Source organism: Magnolia sinica, chromosome 16 (assembly GCF_029962835.1).
Source record: "Magnolia sinica isolate HGM2019 chromosome 16, MsV1, whole genome shotgun sequence".
NCBI lineage: Eukaryota > Viridiplantae > Streptophyta > Magnoliopsida > Magnoliales > Magnoliaceae > Magnolia > Magnolia sinica.
This window is the reverse complement of record NC_080588.1, coordinates 60,766,997-60,789,184: the sequence shown is the minus strand read 5'-3', so window position 1 is coordinate 60,789,184 and position 22,188 is coordinate 60,766,997. Positions and strand designations below refer to the sequence as shown.

Sequence of the window (22,188 nt, the reverse complement as noted above, 5' to 3'; positions counted from 1 at the left end):
AGGTTGGATGGGAAATAAACATCACTGTGGGCCCAACAGACACAATCCAATTTCCTCTTATTCTACCCACGGCATACTCTCATGGTATGGTTCTACACAATTTAAAAGGAGTAAGGACTCATCCTCTTCGCACGTATCACAGATGTACAGCTATCTGGACCATCCAAATTGTGGGTCCAGAGCGTGTTAGGCACGGCCCTTACCATGGCCCCTTGATGTATTTATTCTATATTCACGCCATCCATCCATTTTTCCATATCATTTTAGGGCATGGGAAATGAAGCAAATCCAAATATGGGGTGGACCATATCATGGGAAACATTGGTGATTGAAGGATAAAAACTTATTGTAGGTCACAAAAGTTTTGGATCAAGCTGATATTTGTTTTTAAACATCACAAAAACATTACGTGGGCCCTAAGAAGTTTTTAATTGTGGAACATTCAATCACAATTGTTTCCTATAGTATGGTCCACCCGATATGTGGATCTACTTCACTTTTGGGCAGAGCATTCAATCACCGCTGTTTCCTATAGTAGTCCACCTGAGATTTGGATTTTTTATTTTTTTATTTTTTTAACACACGCACACGCCCCCACACACACTCACGCTACAGTGGGAATTCACCGCCTATGGATGCTCGAACCCTTGACCGGGTGGTGAAGCTCCTAAGAGTATACCAGAGCAAGAGCAAGAGCAAGATTTGGATCTGCTTCGTTTCTAGGCGGAGCATTCAATCACCATTGTTTCCTATGGTATAGCCATCTTAGATTGGAATCCGCTTCATTTATGGGCCCACGTCCTAAAATGATCTAAAAAAAATGAACGGCATGGATATAGAATACATACATCAAGGTGGGCCCCACGGTAAGGACCGCACCTAATCTACTTCCCCAATAGGATGGTGCGTAGGTCTAAAATCACATCGATAATCAAATCTCAACCATCTAACTAATGATTGTCAAATCGATATTTAAGAGTAGAATAGCAAATGGGCCTAAGTCAATGGCAAAACATACCTAATCACTCATTATTATATTCTAAGTGCAATTTTATCTTACGCACCATCCGCAGCTCGGTCAGCGATTTAGAGGGGCTGGATTCCCATACGTCTATGCCACGTGTACGGCTGAATAGTCTCCACCATTTTTAATTGCACAAAACTAACATAGGTGGACTGACGTGTGTTCTGTAAAGTTCTTAAATGATGGTGACTCATCGAACCAGCACAAGAAAGGGTCAGACCAGGGCAGTGTAACTGGTCGGGTTCTGCCGGGGTCATGGTCTGAGTCTGGGTCGGGCTCACTGCAAGTAAGGACATTCACGTGGCTGAGCCACTTGAATGGTCGTGATTGTGCCAGTTGGACATGCATGGGTTTTGGGGCTGGGCTAACCTTCCATACCCATCAGAGAGTGCTGCAAGTTACAGTGCTCTTAGTTACATGGTATGCTTACACATTCTAATCCAGTGATCCAGATTGTTCATTAGGTCCAACGAACATTTCAACGGCTACCACCGAACATCCAACCCAATCTGATAAATATTAACCGTTTAATCAACGGCCTTTAACATGGACGGTTGAGATTGTTTACACAAACTAGTTCCATTCAATAATTTGATCTATTTATGTATTGGGGCCCATCATGGATTGCATATGATCCGAAATAATCGCTTTTGTTAGGCTATTGAAGCCATCTCATCCATGGATTGGAAGAACAGTGATGACACTGACCATTCAAAACTTCTTGTGGGCCATTGAAGTTTTGGATCGATATGATATTTGTTTTGTTCCTTCATCCAGATTTTGTTGAGCTTATCAACAGGTTGGATGGCAAATAAACATTAAGGAAACATTAAGGTGGGCCCTGGGAAGCATTTAATGGTGGGGCGTTCAATCAACAATCTTTCCTATAGTATAGCCCACCTGAGATTTGGATCGGATTTATTTTTTGGGCTCATCTAAAATGATCTAGAAAAACGGATGGACGGTATGGATATAGAATACATACATCAAGGTGGGCCCACGCGCCGCACCTAATCCACCCCCTTCTCCGATTTTGGCTAAGCCTACAATCAGGCAGACACAATATTCAGGTGGGCCACAGCACTATGAACATTTGGGATGTGGATGTCCGCTAATAAAACATTCCAAATTGTGTGGGGTCCATCATCGTATCTATATGCCATCGATCTAACAAACCCCAACAGGGTGAAGGAACACCCTCAAAATCAGGCCATTCCAAAACTCGTGGGGCAACATGTGAATTTTGAGGTTCCAAGCATGATTTTACATGCTCTCAATTGCAACCCACCTGAGTTTTTGTAGTGTCTCGAGATCTGGATGATGTGGCATGCGTGCGAGTTGATCAGACCGCAATTGGTGGGCCCAGTTGTGGAAGTAGTAAAACACAAATCCCATGGATCAGATGCTCTTAAGTGTCTCAAATTGGCCATTGATCTTTTCGACAACCATAGCCAGCAATTGACTCACATTGTTTAATCAGTGTAAGTTGGTATGCTGCATCAACTACGGGCCCAAGATTTGGATGGTCCAGATTGACGTACGTTCTCTCTACTGGATAGTGAACGAATCTCCATCATTCAGCCTAGTCCATCTGATGCTATGGTGGGCCCAAATCACGGATTTAATGGACAGTCAAAAGCACTTAGCTGCATTTTACACTTAGGACTGGGCTGTAGGGTGTTTGATAATAGAAATGGTTTGCATGCATAGAATTTTAGTTCTGATAAGTGGGGCTGACCGTTTGGTAAGCATGGACTATTGATCTATTGCCTCTCACCGTGAATGGACCATACCTCATAAATCTACCATATCCAATATTGCGAATCCTTTTCAATTGAATGTGGACGGTCACTGCAATTTCCCTTCTTAAACGTCTATTTGTAGGCTCCAAATCAAAAGTTACGGTTGTCATACCAAGGACGTTTTTCTGGGTGCATGGTCCATCCAATGTCGGATGAAACATGCCAACGGTCTAGATGATCTTATCATGGGGCAAGTGTACCATAGGAAGCCCCCAGCTAAGGATCTAAACCAAGGGTCAAAGAGCAATCATAAAACAACGCAAGCATGCAGATATATGTCATGCTGTCCAACCTTTCCCGCCAACATGATACTTGAGTTGATCTCTACTATGCAATTGGTAGGCCCCATCACGAGATCACCGTTTCAGAAACCAGGTTTATCCACACCCAAATTCAAAACATAGGTTTCCAAATAAGTAGACTGACCTGGTTTTCGTGGCAGGCAATTTCCCTACCATTTTGATGGTGATCAGTTCTCATGCCAATGTTAGATGGCAACTAGGGGTACGTTTGGATGCACAAGTGGAATGAATTGTGATATTTCCTAGTTAACGGGTCTCGAGTTGTAGACCCCGTCCTTTAAAAATTACAATCAAAACTGATAAATGCCAACATGCTAGTTGCAATTGAGTTAGTTCTGCCCCACATAAATGCAATCCGATCATTCATCCAAACAGAACCAAGATATGGATCCTCTTGATTGATTGGCCAGGGATGTAAATCCCAACAGAATAGAGTGGCAAACCATCCAAACAATCCTACAATATAAGAACTGGAACCATAAATCACCATGACGAAAGTGTTCACCATGAAATAAAATTTAAAAATAAAAATAAAAACTATGAAGTACGAGGAAAATATGTTTCCACGGTACGTTTGGATTGCATCATTCTCATTTTGGACAGGTGGATTTGGCATACCCCGACAGGGGAACGTTGGGCTATAGCACCCCCCTACATGCAATGTGGGGGCCCATGATGAAGTACAAAAAGCCAATAGTCCAGTCCAAGCATGGAATTTCACACTAACTGAGCTGATAAGCTGGCAAAGCTCAGTCAAGTCATTGGCCCACTCAAAGCACTGGTGGTTCAATGAATATGAAATAGGGGTCGCAATGGGCTGTGTTTGGGTCAGACCAAGCTAGGCATGGGCACAGCCCTTACGAACCAAGGCCCGAGCTCTGTCCAAGCTTGTCATACGCCTAGAACAGAAGTACAAGCCAAATCCCAGAAACATTGGTTGGGTCCAGACCCAACCCAGTCCCACCTTAAATTTGAAAAAATCTGTGCAAGAATTTTTCAAATCTATCTGTTGATCAAGTGGACCACACATACACAAAAAAAGAAGAAGAGAAAACATAGAAAGGAATCTGTTGCCTAACAGGTCAGGCTGGATGAAGAAATTGATAGTGATTTAGCTTAAGTATCATGTGCATGTTAAAGGTGCAATGGCTAATTTTGAATGATTTGAGTTACAAGTATAACCAATCTTCCCGTAAAAGTGGAACTAGATTTGTATTTGGAAAAAGCTCCTTCCCTTACCGATGCTAATTTGACATACTGGGGATTTTTGTGGGAATGTTAATTGGCTAAGTATCCAATCCTACCCAAACCAGCTTGTGATATTTAGTGATTCCATTGTTAATGGAAGCTTCTTAGTCAGCACTTAATGGAGAGTGATCAATCAGCATTAGAAACTCTAGTGGCCTTGATAGATGGATAAGATCAGATGTAAAATAAATCGAATGATCAAACTATTCAGGGACTGCCGCTGCAACCAGGGAACCAGCGATGTGAGTGCCACCCTGAACATAGGCCCCACCTGGATGCATGCATTGAATATCCATGCTGTCCATCTGTTTTGCCAGCTTATTTTAGGACGTAGTCCCAAAATTAAAGATAAAGATTTCAGGTGGACCACACCACGGGAGATGGTGGTCATTGAACGCCCAGCCCACCATTAAAAACTTCCAGGGTCAAATAGATCTGGATAAAAGTGGGGGAAAACAAATTTCAGCTTGATCCATAACTTTTTTGGCCCACAAAAGGTTTTTAATTGTCAATAAGCACCGTTTCCTATGGCAGGGTCCACCGGAAATTTTTATCTGCCAAGCCATAAAATAAGCTGGCAAAACAGATGGATGGACTGGATATAAAATGCATGCATCGAGGTGGGCACTATGGTCAGGGTCACACTCACATCGCTGGTCCTGGGTTGCAGCCCAATCACGCTCCTATTCAGGTAACCAACTGCTTTTGCCATTAAAAGATGGAGATGAAGAAGTGATAACTAGCAAATTAGCCCTTTAGATGGATTGTGAACTCATTTTTTACTTCTTCTTTTTTTTTTTACATGGAAGATTTCTTGCTGGAAATTCCAACTAACTTGACTTCCTTGTTTCTATTTTTTGTTGGCTTTATCATGTTCATTTGGTTTTCTAATTTCAATTAATGATGTGATGTTTTTCTTTTTAGTTTGATTAATTTTCTGTCACTTTAATGGATTTTTGTTTCTAATAATGTGATTGACCGACCACAAACGTCATGAACATGACCACAATTTTTTATAGGTTTGCCAACGTCCCTGCCCCACCTTCCTGAGGGCATTAGCAACAGCCCCAAAACTTTTGAATGACAAGTGGAATGCCCAATCATCAATCAGGAAGATTCATTCAATAGTGTATCATGCGAGCAAGCCAAGGTGCAAGAATCACGCCGATTCGATGATGGGGCCAACTTGTTACAACCGTCTGTTATTTACGAGGAATAAATCACATGGCTAGAATCATCAAAGCAAAGTACTACTTTGGAATCACGAGCAACACAAAGTGAGTATCTATTGAGCAGATGTTTCAGGATGACGATTCAACCTATTTTGTTTCTCCACTCAATCTTGAGTGTCTATTTTTTATGTTATTGATGAGTTATTTAGGATCATCCAATTGGCATGATTTTTGCACCATGGCTTGCTCCTATTTGTATGAATGAACGAATGGTTCAAATCGATGATAGGCCATCCAATGTGCCATTTAAAAGCACCCATGAAGGTGGAGATATTAGCAAAACTTTTTTTTTCTTACTATGAATCTAATCTCTTCAATTATTTAATTATTTATTTTGAAGGATATCTAATCTCTTCAATTATTTATTTATTTATTTTGAAGGATATCTAATCTCTTTAATTAATGGTTTATTTTTTAAAAATCAAATCATGAATAGGTACTGATTACCTAATGGGTACCTAACCCTCTAATAGCCATGGGTATGGAACCCATTTCAGGCTTGGCATGAGCAGGGGTATGGGTGCAACACCCATTGGTGAGTATGGGTACATGTGCCTGCATACCTGACTCAAACCCAATCTGCTAACACCCCTATAGTAAGAATGATAGGAAAACACAGAATTTGAAATTTGCATTAATTCTTGCACCATGTGACCTCCCCTAATATAATGACTCCAACTTAGATGCGAGAGTAGACTCCAAAGGAGTACTTACCTCCCCCAATCAGACAAAATCCCATGCAATCATGAATTACTAACTACTCAGCATGGAAAACAAGTGCATTTTCAAGGATCATTCTCCAACTCTCTCTGGAAGAATACATCTCAATGACTTATCTAAATCAAATTAACTAAAGATACGGCACATGCAATGCACATGGAGAGGAAATGGTTCAAAGACATGAAAGAGCAGTAAAAAAGGGGAGTTGCTTGATTATATCACACTCTAACAGAGTATGATGGATGGCCCAAATCATTGGAGCATTATGCAATGTACAGTGGTGTGATAGACAGAACACAATTTGACAGATACGCATGTGGCACAATCATCTTCCCCAATGATCATTTCCAACCCCTACATATCTTGGACAGTTACAAGAAGCAAACCATGCTATTCCTCCAATTGGGATTCATATTCAATTCTCTTCGTTTGCTGGGAAAGCAAGAAAGCTACTCATAGAAAGATTTACCAAAACAGACCTCAATTGAATAAGTATTAAAATGTGACAATCAAGAAGCATATCCGGTTGGTTTCCCAACAAACCCAAACATCTTTTCACTGACGACCAGATAAAATAGAGGCTGTCTCAGAAAAGGACAAGAAAATGCAAACCCATACACCTACTAGCAAAATTTCAAGTAACTAGTAACTGCCATACTTTTCCTATCATCCACACATTCAAATCGGTCACAAAACACATGCATGAATCCGGAAAGCTTACCAAATTTAGCTACACTGATGCTAACTCAGTGGGACTTCACGTACTCCTGAACAATATGAAGACCCTCTGATTCTTCTCCATAATCCTACAAGAAAAGCAAGATAGATATTTTAGGCTTATAAGACTAGTTTATTAATCGGCGAGAACTATAGTTCTCAGTTTTTGGAACCCTCCATTGGCTACTGAACTGGGTGTCTCACAACACATGGAGGGTCCCATCATGTTTCTGTGGGGACCGGGGAGGGTCACGCCTTTACCTTCACCACAACACAGGAACAACCAACAACCTTCCTTGCCTTCCCCTCTGAGTCAATCTTGCAGAGCTGCAAGGTAAAAAGTCATGAACATCAGTGATCAAAACCAGCATCAATGAAAAAATTCAGAAGCATTGTGTTCTTTTCCTTTCTATGAGAAATAACAATATAAAAAAATAGTAGCAATGCGATGATTCTGATTTCTGACCAATTGCCAGCTGCTTAAATCTGCCAAGCAACTGCCAAACACCCAAGGATATTTACATAAGTTGTAATGTTTTACTTACCCCAGCCCACTCGCCGAGGGTTTTAGCACTCGGGACCGATATCAAGCTCACGTTGTGGTCGGCACAGAGAGCCCTGACCAGTTTCACATAATCTGGCTGGTTGCAGTCCTCGGCCAGCACGCAGAGCTGAGCAGCATGCTTATCGATTACTTTGGCACCTTCATGAAGACCACGAGCAAGACCATCATGGGCCAGTGATTTCTTCAGCACGAGCTGGAGAGCGGTCATGATGTCCATGGGCTCACCAAGAGCTGGGGCGGATGTCTCCGCAGGAACACTGGTACCCTCATCACTGCCAAGGGAGAAGGGTACTATAGATAAATGCAATGAAACAACTTTAATCGAGAATTTAACTAGGCCACACAAAGTACGATGGAAAAAAGCAGATGCTGCTTGAGCTATACAGAACAATAAGCACTAAGAAGCCGGGTATTGAAAACTTCTACATGTTTTAGCAGTTGCAATCTATAAAAGACCATAGCACCCACTACACCATAGACTCTACTTTCAAGAGCTTCAGTAGGCCAATATCCAATCCAATTGAATAAGATAATTTCTCTTTTGTTTGTTGGGGTTTCATCATAAATTCCCTAAAACAGATGAGTTTCAAAATTCCAGACCCAGAGTAAGGTTATCTTCTATGATCTTTGCTAGCACAGACCACATGTCGGACATGCCAACCTGGCAGGTGTGCATGTCATCCAAGCTGTTGGATCAGGTGGTTGCCACCTCACGGATGACCCTGCTTAAAATCAGCCAGTCAGCTACTGAGTGAGGCATATCTATGAAAACAGCGGCCAGTCCAAAAATGTTGCCAATAGCCTACATTTAACGCATGAGTGCAGCTTGCCTGATCACCTTGGATGTGCTCTGAATATGTAAGACCAATGTGGAGCAGATAGTTTCCAAGGAGCAACTTTTCTAGGTTGTGACCAATTGGGATGGCTGTAGCCCAGGATCAACCCATGTCCAACCTACTCTGAGATGAGATCGGGCTGGGCCAAGAGATCCATCAGTCTTTCTCCAGCTGCATTTTCAGAAAATTTTTATTGGTCAGGCTTGAACTTGAGTATGCCTGAAGGTCCAGCTTGTTGGCCTGGCCGACTCATTTGACACCACTGGGCTGAGTATTCTCCTAGTCAGCCAGCCTGTTGCTCCTTAGCTTGCAGATTGGGCTAAAGCTTGGACTCAGGTCCTTAGCTCATTGAGCAGACCTGGACACACTTCAGGCTGGCTTAAAATAACCCTGCTGCAGCTGTAATTTCTTTCTATTTTCGATCAATTTTTGTAACTCTTTCATCCAATAATGGCCACCCGAAGAAGCAAAAGTGGTAAGATAGAACCAGAGAATGAATATCAGGCAGTTGATACGAAGAATATCAGTAGTTGCATAAACTGGTTAGATTAAAATGGTCCATGTGACATGCAATAATGGGTGCTTAGACTTTATGTTAGCTTAAATGTCTCCCTATACATGATGTTCTCCTCTTCACTCCAGTTCCAATGGCTCTTATGAGTCAAAACATGAACACAAAGATCATAGGCAGTATTGCTTAAAACTAACTTAGAATCTTGCATGGAGTTGTAATAATTTAACTCGATAAAGTCAAAATGACCAAAATGGGGCTGGCCACATCCATTCTTTATGATGGAAAATCCCAAATTGGCAGCAAAGGTCATTTTTAGGTCAACCTTGAAATGCATGAATTGGAGTAGGGGGTTTGGTAATCCTGATAAATGAAGCACCCATCTAACAGTTTGTATATAAGGGGCTGAAAAGTCAATAGGTAAATCTCCCTCTTCCATTTTTCATATGGGAGTGTAGTGAAGTGAATTGGGAGGGGATGCCCACCACTGGTTGGTTTGGACCCCCTGAGTGTTGGAATGGCTAAATTTTTTGGTGCCTCTTCATTGGTTTGCAATTCAGAGTACAGTGGGTCCACAGTTAATAGTGGGTTCCCCTTGTCAATTGCTCCCCATGGTGTCGCACAACTGGGTCATTGATCAGCCCGATTTTTGGGCTCATGGCCCAACATGGAGGGTGCACCTGATGGATAGAATGGATGTCATGCACACATCATGCAGACACCACAGAGCTCAACTCCAACAGAGTCTCTGGTGGAGTCGACTCCATGAGAACATTGCCCTGCATATACAAAGAACTTCCTCTATCAATCTCTCTATCTATGAAGAAGAATGTAATTTTCTCCCATTTGATCTAATGGGTTCTAATGTGGATCAAAATATCCCAAGTTCCTAACCGTTTGTTCATTGGCATGCCAATGGACAACTGGGGAAAATGCCTGACAGTTCAAGCTTTCAATTTGCACAAGTGGGATTGTGGTTCAGTGATCCAAATCTTTGATAGTATAGGCCTCACAATGGTGAATCACTCTGTGTATTTTCTGTCTTATTTCCCAACACTTGGCTAATTTTCTGTTGAATGTGAACAACTGTTATATTTTGGTATTTTTTGCATTACAATTATTGTCTCATTACACTTATCACAAAATGACAATAGTTTTCCTGACCCACTTGGTTGATCCACTAAGCTCTGGGTTCATAAGCTACAGTTCTGACATGTAGTAATAGAGATGCCACATCAGCACCATGTTTGGCATTTTTCTCGCTTCTCCCTCTTTATTGTAAGGAGATAATATTCAAGTTGTGATCAATTGGGAGTGGAAAATGCAAATAATAATAATAATAATAATAATAATAATAATAAATAAGTGGTGCTGACATGGCATGCCTCTGCCAATGTGTCTGACACATGCCATGAACCAAACATAGCCTCGAGTCAACTTGAAGACGATGTCATTAGCTTTTGTAATTTCCTCTTGATTACCAATCTTTCAGGCATTCGTCAAAACATGAAAGGTTCAGCACTTTGGCAGGCCACAGGATCAGTCAGCTGTGAGCTTGAAGCAGTCTAGAAATTGTAAAGCTGGTTAGGTAGAATACCATTTTCCTGATTTCTCCACCACAAATCAATATCCCATGATTGCTGCTGATATCGATTTGTGGCAGAAAATATGGTAAAACAGTATCTGATCTAACATGGTTCCCAATTTCCACACATACCAGAAATTATAACACCGTCATCCCTAATTATCCAAACCAATCGTGATTCAGTGAACGTCCAAACACACCCTAAACTGAAGGATTGCAATTCAAATTCACTTAAAGCCTAAAAAACTCCAACACGAAACTATCCAATCCGACTTGGTTCCCAATTTCCACACAAACAAAAATGTATAACACCATCATGCCTAATTATCCAAACCACTCACGATTCAGCGAACATCCAAAAACACCCTCAAATGAAGGATTGCAATTCAATTCACATATACAAACAAACAAACAAAAAAAACAACATAGATTCCAATCCAATGCTGGAAAACAACAAACCATCAATACCTTTAAAAAAAGCAGAGACAGCAGCAAATTAAACAAAATAATACAAAAGAAAGACATATGAGAATGCTTTGAAAGAATTCTTAAAGAGAAGATGAAGATAGAATAACATACGCAGACATGTTTGTATATTGAAATCGGACCGGGCACCGCTTTTCTGACGCTAAATTCAAAAAAAAAAAAAAAACTTTAATCAGTGAAGATAAATCTTCTAACATCAGCAATGGAATTAACACATGAGATTGAGGGAAAATGCAATGAACGGAAACCCTAGAAATTCGAAGATGGAAAATGGGAGTAAGACTTTCTTTACCTTGCACTCGCCGTACGAGGGATGGAAGAAGAGTGAGAGCGAGTGCAAGAGCTATGTATATAAGGAGGCGGAGCAGCAGAACCCTAACGGGAGTTTTCGGAGGTTTACAAATCGTAAAGACGGCCGCTACCACGCCGTTTTGTAACGGTAACGGTATTGGACTTGGAGAGAGAAGTTCGGAGGGGCCCATCATGATGCTTGTGAGAAATCCACCCCATCCATTCGTTTTATCAGATCATGTTAGGATTTGGGCCCAAAAATGACACAGATCCAAAAATCAAGTAGGCCACACGACACGAAATAGTGAGGATTGGATGTCTACCATTGAAACATTCGTAAGGCCACAGAAGTTTTGTGTCGGGCTAATATTTTCTTATTTTAAGTTCATCCCAGTACGAATGAGCTCATGAGCGGTATGGATGGCATATAAACCTCACTATAAACCCATTGAGGTTTCAACGGTAGATATTTTCCTACGTAATTTTTTCCCGTCGTGAGGCCCACTCGAGTTTACAATCTTACTTATATTTGCAGCCATATCTTAAAAATGATATGGGAAAACGGATGTACGGGTAGATTTCTCACAAACATCACGGCAGGCCTCACCTGGCTTTTCATTCCTGGGAAAGGATTTCACAAGCAATCCGCATCCCTAGGCTAGAGTGTGTGTCGGGCCGACTTTGATGTGTGCGTATATGATCCTGTCCATCCAATTGGGTCACTTAATCTTTAAAGAGCCATGCATATGAAATCAGACAGATCCAACCATTACGTGGGCCACCACCAGGGCTGCCAAAAGATTGAGTTACAGTCCTGGACCTACGTAGATCTATTATTGGTCTTGACAGACCAGATCACGTTTTTGAAAACCCTGACCCAGATCTGACTGTGTGCGGGTGCCCATCGACTGGTTGCACCTTGGTTTGATTCAAGTTGCCGTTGGGTCTGTTTACAACCATTTTTCGTGTCATGACATGCCCCAATAGAAAAAACTGTCACGTGACAATGTTTTGTATTTGTCATGCTACGTAGCTGTGGTAAACGTGCTTAGTTATAAAAAGATTCACCCAGGGAAGGGATCTAATAATAAATCTAGCGTTGATATTCGTGATAAGACCGTCTCTTACAGGCCTTTTAAAATGGAAGACGTTCATAAAACCAGCAACACTCACGAAGGTTTCGAATACCATGACTTAGATTCAAGCCAATATTGCTTTGGTTTGGACCTAAGTCAAGGGAGATGGACACATCGGTTCGGTTAGGTTCTTCGTTCCATACATTAATTGGAATTAAGAGAATGAAAAAACTAGATCCAACTTGTTTTGATAATAAATCAATATTAGATGTTAAATCCCACCTCACTTGAAACCATCATCTTATGGATGGTTAAATGCAGGAAGTGGTTTGATCTTAACTGTCCAACATCTCAATGTTGACAAGGTAGGCCATCAACAGAGATGTTGACTAGTCATGATCGATCAAGGTCTAGCCCTTGAGGTTTACGGAACTTGGTCTAATTGTCTTCATCAGAGAAACTTCGATTCAAAGCCTAATCTTTTAAAGGTTATGAACATCTTTATAAAGGATCAGCTACAAGAATGAGATTCGGAATGCCAAATAGTCCAAATTTGATTGGAGCATTTCTTTTCAACGCAGGCCACAAGTTCCAGATCAATCAAGAAAATTCCTATATCTGGAACTGCAACGTGAGCATGAAGGATTTAGAAATAATAAGGAAGCCCAGCGAGGGGTTCATCGCCTCAATAAGCTATAAAAAGACCACACGAAGAAGAGTTTATGGCCCCTAGACCAAACACATTTATCTACTTTACATTTATATTTCCTTACTTTAACCTAGTTGATCACAAATAGCTACTGCGTAGCAGCTTCCGCTACAGTATATTAAGAGTATAAGTAAATATCCCGAACCTTAACTTGTAGGATCATGTTCAATTGAATTCCGATTCGATTGCTCATATCAATCCAGTTACATTCTACTGACCACCGACCTCGCTCGTCTATTCTAACGGACAAATCAAATATTTATCTTTGTTTTCTTTCGTTTATATTTCTAGTTGATTATTACTTTGCCTATTGTAATACACCATGCATTTTAAATATCAGTAAAGTTAATATTGTTTAGCTTGGTTTTATTTATTTATACATTTGTGTTCATTTGAGAGGCATACAAATCTAAAGACTAGTGAAAGAAGAAGTCCTTAAGGCTTTATGCTCACATTTATTGTCACAAGGCCAAAAAAAAAAAAAATCATTTGGAAGGGTTAACCCTTACCCTTTCACAAATCGCCCGAACGAAGTACAAACGGGTGGTTAAGCGGATAACTGGATCCCGGTCTAGTCTCAAATTTGTCAATCTCATGAAACCTCTAGTATTGATTCCTCCACGGAAAGATAGATTGTTTCGCTTTTACATCTCAGTTATAGAAGAATCGGTATTAGCATTGCTTGCACAAGAAAATGACGACAAAAAGGACCGGGCTATCTATTATCTATCTAAAACGCTAGACGATGTCGAACAGAGGTATCTAGCCATCGAGAATCTCTATTTAGCATTGTACTTTGTTGTAACGAAGCTCCACCATTATTGGATAACTGGCAACATCCACATTGTTTCATCAACCGATCTAATTAAATATGCGATTGATCTTGAGAGGAAGGATTGGGAAATGGATTTTGGCTTTATTAGAGCTTTCCTTTGGGTACGTTGCTCAGAAGGCAGTGAAAGGCCATGCATTGACAAATTTTCGCTAATCACCCGATGTAAGTAGATGATCAGATCCTAATGGAGAAAGTTGGGATCCATGCTATCCATCTCGTCCAATGGAATCTTACATTTGATAGATCATAAACAAAACATTCCTCTGGAGCAGGAATCATCATAATTTCCCCAACCAAAAAAAGGGAAGATTATTTGTTTCACCTCAAATTCGATTGAACGAATAATCAAACCAAAATACAAAGCACTGATAATCGGCCTGGAAATCCTAAGGGAGCTAAAAAGGTCGAGATCACTAGCTATTCTCTTCTAGTCTTAAACCAACTTGTAGGAAAATACAAGTGTACAAGTTGGGTGCTTTTGCCCTATTACGGGGTAGGTGTGTAGATATTAGACGACTTCAATGATGTGGTATTAAAATATGTCCCTCGGGAATTCAATGAAAATGTCAATGAAATGAAACATAACGCAGTAGGAATAAAACTCCCAAAGGAGTTGTCGAAGAAATTGCTCACAGTTCAAAAATGTTCGCATCCAATAACACAGCAGAGGTCTTTAACTGTTAAAGTTGCGACCTTGGAAACATCGGCCGATGATTGGTGACTCTGCATCATCAAATACCTTTCATGTTTGAGTATATAGACCGACCAATCAGTATGACGGATTTCCCTGCACAACATGATTCTAGACAACGACCTATATAGGAAAGGGGCCTCTTAAAATGTTTAGGACAAGATGAAGTTATGGTGATCATGGGTGAAGTCCATGAAAGGCATCTGTGGAGCCCACCGAGTAGGATAGAAAATATTGCGGTTGATTCCGCGACATGGTTACTACTGGCCGACCATTCAAGATGATTGCATGAAGTATGCAAAAGGATGCCAAGCGTGTCAGAGGCATGGCCTGTTACGGTGTGTCCCAACTTTTGAATTTCATCCGATTGTAAAACCGTGGCTTTTTCGATGATGGGCTATATATATTATATGATAGATATATCCAACCTCCTCGAAACAAAAGTTTCATCATTGTCGTGACCGACTACTTCACTAAATGGGTGGAGGCGCGGCCTACACAAGGAACTGGGCAAGTAGAAATAATGGACTCTATTAAAGATCACATTATTCACCTATTCAACATCCTAAGACAATCACAATGGATAGAAGAATAGCTTTCTAAGAAGACAAATGCAAGCGTTTGAGGTTGCATACAAGTTTAAGTTCGTGTACTCTACACCATACTATACTTGAAGCCGACGGCCAAGGCAAGTCAACCAACAAGATATTAAAGAATATTATCAAAGGGATGGCAGAGGATAATTCATGTCAGTGACATATAACATTATCCGAAGTACTTTGGACTTACAGTACCTTGCAAAGAACGAATACATGGATAACACCTTTTGTGCCAACATATGGACTCGGTATAGTTTTGCCTGTGGAGGTTAACATTTCCTCTTTAAGAATAGCTTATCAGCACAAGCTAATCCCAGAAGAATTCACTTAGTCCATGCTCACGGAGTTTGAAGAATTGGATAGTGTCCAACTACAAGCCCTTGACATTTTGAAGTTTCACAAGCTCAAAGTTACTAGAGCCTACAATAATATGGTCAGAGGGAAAAGCTTCGATGAAGGAGAAATAGTATGGAAGACCAAGTTCTCGGTCGAAGCTAAGGAAAAAATACATGGAAAGAGATCAACAACATAGAAATGACCATTAAGAGTGAAGAAAGTCCTATGCGGATGAGCTAATTAACCTGCTACAAGATATGAATGGTCAAGAGATTAAGAATCCGATTAATGGTCGTTATCTAAAGAAATGGCATCCAACGCTACGGGGATCCATACAGATTGAAGAATGGCTTTCCACTGAGCAGGCTGCCTAGAATAATGAATGAGACTGTGGCATAAGAAGCACGAAATCAATTAGCGTAGTGAGAAAATATGACATATTGTAGGTCGACCCAATATGTAATTCATTATTCGCATTCAAGTAATAAAGTAGTAACCAAGCTCGGTGCTTAGGCTACCGCTCATTGAGAGTGCAATTTGCGTCCATAATAAATATTAGCAATCATGCAAAGCGAATTCCAACGTTTGCATTTAATCGCGCAACGATCGAACATGAACCTCATACAACCATCTCTCACACTTATGAACAACGACCAAAACTCAGGACGTCAAACATTCCATTGCATCTATTAATACAAAGGAACATGGAAGACATTATGTACACTCATTTTCAGTACCTAAAGTGGTGGATAGAAAATTACCACATGGCAACACTACATGTTTGTTACACATGAAAATCTTACTCACACCCTAAAAGATATTTGGCTGATCTTCCTTCAGTTGTCGCGCATACAGTTATTAATGCAAATGGCCATCACATGGGGCCCACCTCCATTATCCAGTGCCCATCCTTTAAACCCACCTAGTTCTGTCAGTCCGACCATGATGTGTGTTTTATATCCACACCGTCCATCCATTTTTAGAGATCATTTTACAGCATGATCCAAAGAATGAGTGAGATCCAAACCTCGAGTGGACCCCACCAGAGAAAACAGCACAGAGAATGACGCCCACCATTAAAAAATTCTAAGGGCTAAGAAAGTTTTCGATCAAGCTGATATTTGTGTTTTCCCTTCTTTAATGTATGTTTTAACCAATGAGCAAGTTGGATCTCAAATAAACATCACGGTGGACCTCAGGAAGGTTTCAGAGGTGGGCGTCGCTCTCCCCACTATTTTCTCTAGTGGGGTCCACTCCAGCTTTCCATATGCCTCATTCTTTGGTTCATGTCCTAAACTGATCTCTCCAAACGGTGGACGGTGTGAATACAACACATACATCATGGTGGGCCCACACAACTTGGTGACGTCACGTCAGTAGGGAATCTCGCTACACAATAGCTAATCTGCGCTCCCTTTGATGTGTACCGTCCATAATGTGGACCCTACCTTTAATGTGGGTTACCCATCGTGCGGGGCTCACGTTGGATGTGGGCCATTGATCGTTAATGGGCTGACTTCTGATGCTGATTGTCCATCATGTGGGGTCCACCTAGATGTGGGCCATCCATCATACGTGGAGCTCACCTTTGATATGGACCATTTATCGCGTGGGCCTCACTTTGAAGTGAGTCGTCCATCATACCGGCCCTGGCTATCGTGAGGAAAAGAAGAAGAAAATGAAATTAGTCGAGTCACGGAATTTTCTTTGACAGTAACCTCCATTTATGAGGAGCCTCATCATAAAAACAGTTTAGATCCTTAAAATACAGCTACGTCCATTCTCACATATACGTAATAGTGGGAATGTATAAGTGGGAATGGACGCAGTCGTATGTTATGTTGTATTTTGTTTTAAAATAATATTAAAATTTGAATTTTCAAATTTTCGGTGTTTTCCCTCCACATTTGAAAAGCTTTGGTACTTTTGTGTTGTGGGTTTTGTCCCACATCGGATTTGAAAAGGTAAATTATCTTGTATATAAGATAGTCCTATTACCTAGGGCTTGAGCCCCTTTCAGGGGGTATGTGAATTTGGTCCTGTGGGAGGGCTATGCCAATAGCTCTAATATATGCCATTGACCACACACGCGCGCGCGCCGAGCCGAGCCGAGCCGAGTCCGAGTCCGTGTGCGCGTGCGCGACGCGACGAGACGGGACGGGCTGGGCTGGGCGCGGGTGCGGTGTGTGTGTACTCGCGTGGATGTGTGTATGGGTAATGCACCACTTCGGAGTCTATATAAAGACAACCGATTCCAGTTTGATATATACGAAAAATTCATCTCTTATAAAACGCTCTCTGATATTCAATTTTAAGCATTTTCTACTGAGTTCATCGCTGAGTCAACTCAGCACTTTCGGATTAAACTGCAAGTGGTTCGAGCCCGTGTACAGTGAGTGCACCGCTGGGACCGGGTCATAGTCGTTGTATCCTGGAGGTCGATTGCTTTGGAAACCTGTTGCACTTGGGACGCTGTCCAAGGGGAGCAAATTCGATTTCAAGCCGAGTGACTTAGTCACGCCTTGATTCAATTCAATAAGTTCTTCTTTCTCAAAAATTTATTTTCCTTTTTTGGTTCTCGATTTTTAATAGTCTATTTAATTCAACTAAATATTCCAACAATCTTGAAATCGAATTGTTGAATTACATAGACTATGGCTACAGTAACAGTAAATGCTTCTACTGAGTTAGCCAAAATCGAACCGTTCGCTGGACAATCATTTAAACAGTGGAAACAGAAACTGATATTCGCTCTAACCACCTTGAAAGTTTCATACATTTTATCTGGATCATTTACTATAGATCCAGCAAATCAAACTGAAGTAACAGATGAAAATAATTGTAAAAATTATATTCTAAACTCTTTATCCAACGAACTTTATGACGTGTATGCTTCTTACGTGTCTGCTAAAGACATATGGACTGCTTTGAAAAAGAAATACATATTAGAAGATGCAGGCGCTAAGAAACATGCAATTGCTAATTTCCTTCAATATGAAATGACAGACGATATACCTGTCACAAATCAGATTCATGATTTTCAAAGTCTAGTTCATGAACTATCGACAGAAGGAATTAAGTTGGATGAAGTGTTTCTGTCAGGAGCACTAATAGAAAAGTTACCGCCCTCCTGGAAAGAATATAAGAATAGAATGAAATATAAAAAGAACGGTATTTCTTTGGAAACCACTATCGTACACATACGAATAGAGGAGGCCAATAGAATCAGAGACCAAAAAGAAAATAAAAATGAGATAGATTCAAAGGCGAATCTTATTGAATCAAGTCGGGCAAATAATAAGAAAAAGAGCAACTGTCATAACTGTGGCAAACCTGGACATTATGCAAATGAATGCAGGCTAAAAAAGAAGAATGCAAACAATCAATTCAAGAAAAAGGGAAACTGTTACAACTGTGGAAAGCCTGGGCATCATGTCAAAACCTGCAGGCTTAAGAAAAATAAAGATAAGCCGCAGGCTAATCTTATACAAACAGGCAATGAGTCTGACATGGTAGTAGCTGTGGTATCAGAAGTCTTTCTTGTAAACAACTTAGAGTAGGTACTAGACATTGGTGCAACTAGGCACGTGTGCAAGGATCGTAGCATGTTTACCTCCTACCAAGTATCAGGAGATGATGAACAGGTGTTCATGAGTAATGCTAGAACGTCTCCAGTTGTAGGGAAAGGAAAAGTACTTCTGAAACTCACTTCTGGAAAGACTCTAATGTTGAATGATGTCCTACATGTGCCCGACATTAGAAGAAACTTGGTCTCTGGTTCACTCCTCAATAAGGCTGGTGTTAAGTTAGTATTTGATTCAGATAAGCTTGTAATGACTAAGAATGGAACCTTTGTTGGTAAGGGGTACTGTAGCGATGGTTTATTCATTATAAATGTATCCAATGATAATAATAAGAAGACATTCAGTTTTGTTTATATCGTTGAACCTTTTTATCTATGGCATAGTAGATTAGGTCATGTGAATATAGCATCTTTGAAGAAAATGAAAAGATTAGGTTTATTACCTAATATATCTAATGAAGAATTTGACAAATATGACACATGTGTCGAATCAAAATTCATTAAAAAACCCTTTAAACAAATAGAAAGATCATCTGTTCTATTAGAGTTAATACACAGTGACTTAGGTGATTTTAGAAATCACATGTCTAGAGGTGGAAAAAGATATTACATAACTTTTGTAGATGATTACTCTAGGTTCACTAGAGTCTATCTATTAAGAAACAAAGATGAAGCTTTAGATGCTTTTTCTAAATACAAAATTGAAATTGAAAATCAGTTAAATATAAAAATTAAAAGACTTAGAGCAGATAGAGGAGGTGAATATGAATCTTCTCAATTTAGAGAATTATGTGAAAAGAATGGAATAGTTCACGAAACTACAGCTCCTTCTACACCAGAACAGAATGGAATAGCAGAACGTAAGAATATAACTCTAAAAGAGATGATGAATGCTATGTTAAATAGTTCAGGCTTACCCTCAAATATGTGGGGAAAAGCAATTCTATCTGCTTGTTATATTCTAAATAGGATTCCTTCTAAATCTTCTGAACAAACACCATATGAACTATGGAAGAATCATGTTCCTAGTTACAAATATATTAAAGTGTGGGGGTGTCTTGCTAAAGTAGGATTACCTGAAACTAAGAAAAGAAAGTTAGGTCCTAAAACAACCGACTGTGTATTTATAGGTTACGCACAAAATAGTGCGGCCTACAGGTTCCTAGTTTTAAAAACTAAGGATAATATTCTAGATCCTAATACAATTATAGAAGCCAGGGATGCAGAGTTCTTTGAGAACATATTCCCTATGAAATCTAAATCTATAAGAATAGAGGAAGTCAATGAATCAGATATTGCATCTACTAGTAAAAATGTATATGAGAAAGTAGTAGAAGAGATACAACCAAGAAAAAGTACTAGGGTTAGAAGAGAAACTAACCTAGGAGATGGTTTTTTCATTTTCTTAGTAGAAGATGATCCTACAACCTATATAGAAGCAATTAACTCTCCAGATGCAACCTTTTGGAAGGAAGCAATAAATGATGAGTTAGAATCTATTATATCTAATAACACTTGGAAAATTGTAGACCTACCACCTGGAAATAAACCAATAGGTTATAAATGGGTGTTTAGAAAGAAACTAAAATCAGATGGGACTATTGATAAGTTTAAAGCTAGGTTGGTAGCGAAAGGATTTAAACAAAAAGAAAGAATAGATTACTTTGATACACACTCTCCTGTAACTAGAATTACAACTATTAGGGTCTTAACAGCGATAGCCTCCATATATAAACTGGTGGTACACCAGATGGACGTTAAGACAACTTTCCTAAATGGAGACTTAGATGAAGAAATATATATGAAACAACCTGAGGGTTATAAGATATTAGGAAAAGAAAATAAAGTATGTAGACTAATTAAATCATTATATGGTTTAAAACAGACTCCTAAACAATGGCATGAAAAATTTGATGGTGTTTTAAAATCAAATGGTTATCATATAAATGATGTAGATAGATGTGTATATAGTAAAATTTCTGGAAATGATTATGTTATTATATGCCTTTATGTTGATGACATGCTTATTTTTGGAACTAATATTAAATTAGTTAATACAACTAAGAAATTCTTGTCATCTAAGTTTGACATGAAAGACTTAGGAGAGGCTAGTGTAATCTTGGGTATTGAAGTAACCAGAAAAAATGGTGTTATTATATTATCTCAATCTCATTACATTGAGAAGATATTGAGAAAGTTTAACCATTTTACCTGTCAGTACTCCTTATGATTATAGTGTGACTCTTATGAAGAATACAGAAAATTGTGTCTCAATTGGAGTATTCCAAAATAATTGGTAGCCTTATGTATCTAATAAACTGCACTAGATCAGACATTGCTTTTGCAGTAGAAAGGCTAAGTAGATATACACATAACCCTGGAAAAGAGCATTGGAATGCTTTATCTAGGATTTTGAGATACCTAAAAGGCAGTATAGCCTATGGTTTACATTATAATGGTTTTCCTGCTGTATTAGAAGGATACAGTGATGCTAACTGGATTAGTGATTCAGATGAGACAAAATCCACGAGTGGATATGTCTTCACTTTAGGTGGAGGAGCAGTCTCTTGAAAGTCTACCAAGCAGACATGTATCGCTCGGTCTACTATGGAATCCGAGTTTATTGCCTTAGAAAAGGCTGGAATAGAAGCCGAGTGGCTTAGAAATCTCTTAGCTGATATACCATTGTGGCCAAAGCCTGTATCGGCCGTATCTATTCATTGTGACTGTCAAGCAGCTATAGCGAAAGCAAAGAGTAAAATATATAATGGAAAGAGCAGGCATATTAGACTCAGACACAACATAGTGAAACATATGTTGCGTGATGGAGTCATATCTATTGACTTTGTGAGGTCAGAAAAGAATCTAGCAGATCCTCTGACTAAAGGACTATCTAAAAGGTTAGTCAATGATACATCGAAGGGAATGGGGCTGAGCCTAATATATGAGTTACCAGTGTCGGCAACCCAACCTATACAAGTGGAGATCCCATGAGATAGGTTTAATGGGTAAACAACAAGACACGAGGTAAACGATTGCA

General features: G+C 39.9%; 1 protein-coding gene across 1 annotated transcript; it reads right to left on the bottom strand.

Annotated features, from left to right (window-relative positions):
• Nucleotides 1-6,792: 6,792 nt before the first annotated feature.
• LOC131229016 (small ribosomal subunit protein eS12-like) lies at nt 6,793-11,265 on the bottom strand. Its single transcript, XM_058224868.1, has 4 exons — nt 11,122-11,265; nt 7,591-7,882; nt 7,307-7,372; nt 6,793-7,134 (listed from the first exon to the last, which is right to left on the bottom strand). Exons 1-4 carry the CDS (start codon nt 11,223-11,225, stop codon nt 7,075-7,077), a joined length of 522 nt encoding a protein of 173 aa, XP_058080851.1. The 5' UTR covers nt 11,226-11,265; the 3' UTR covers nt 6,793-7,074.
• Between the last annotated feature and the right edge of the window lie 10,923 nt (nt 11,266-22,188).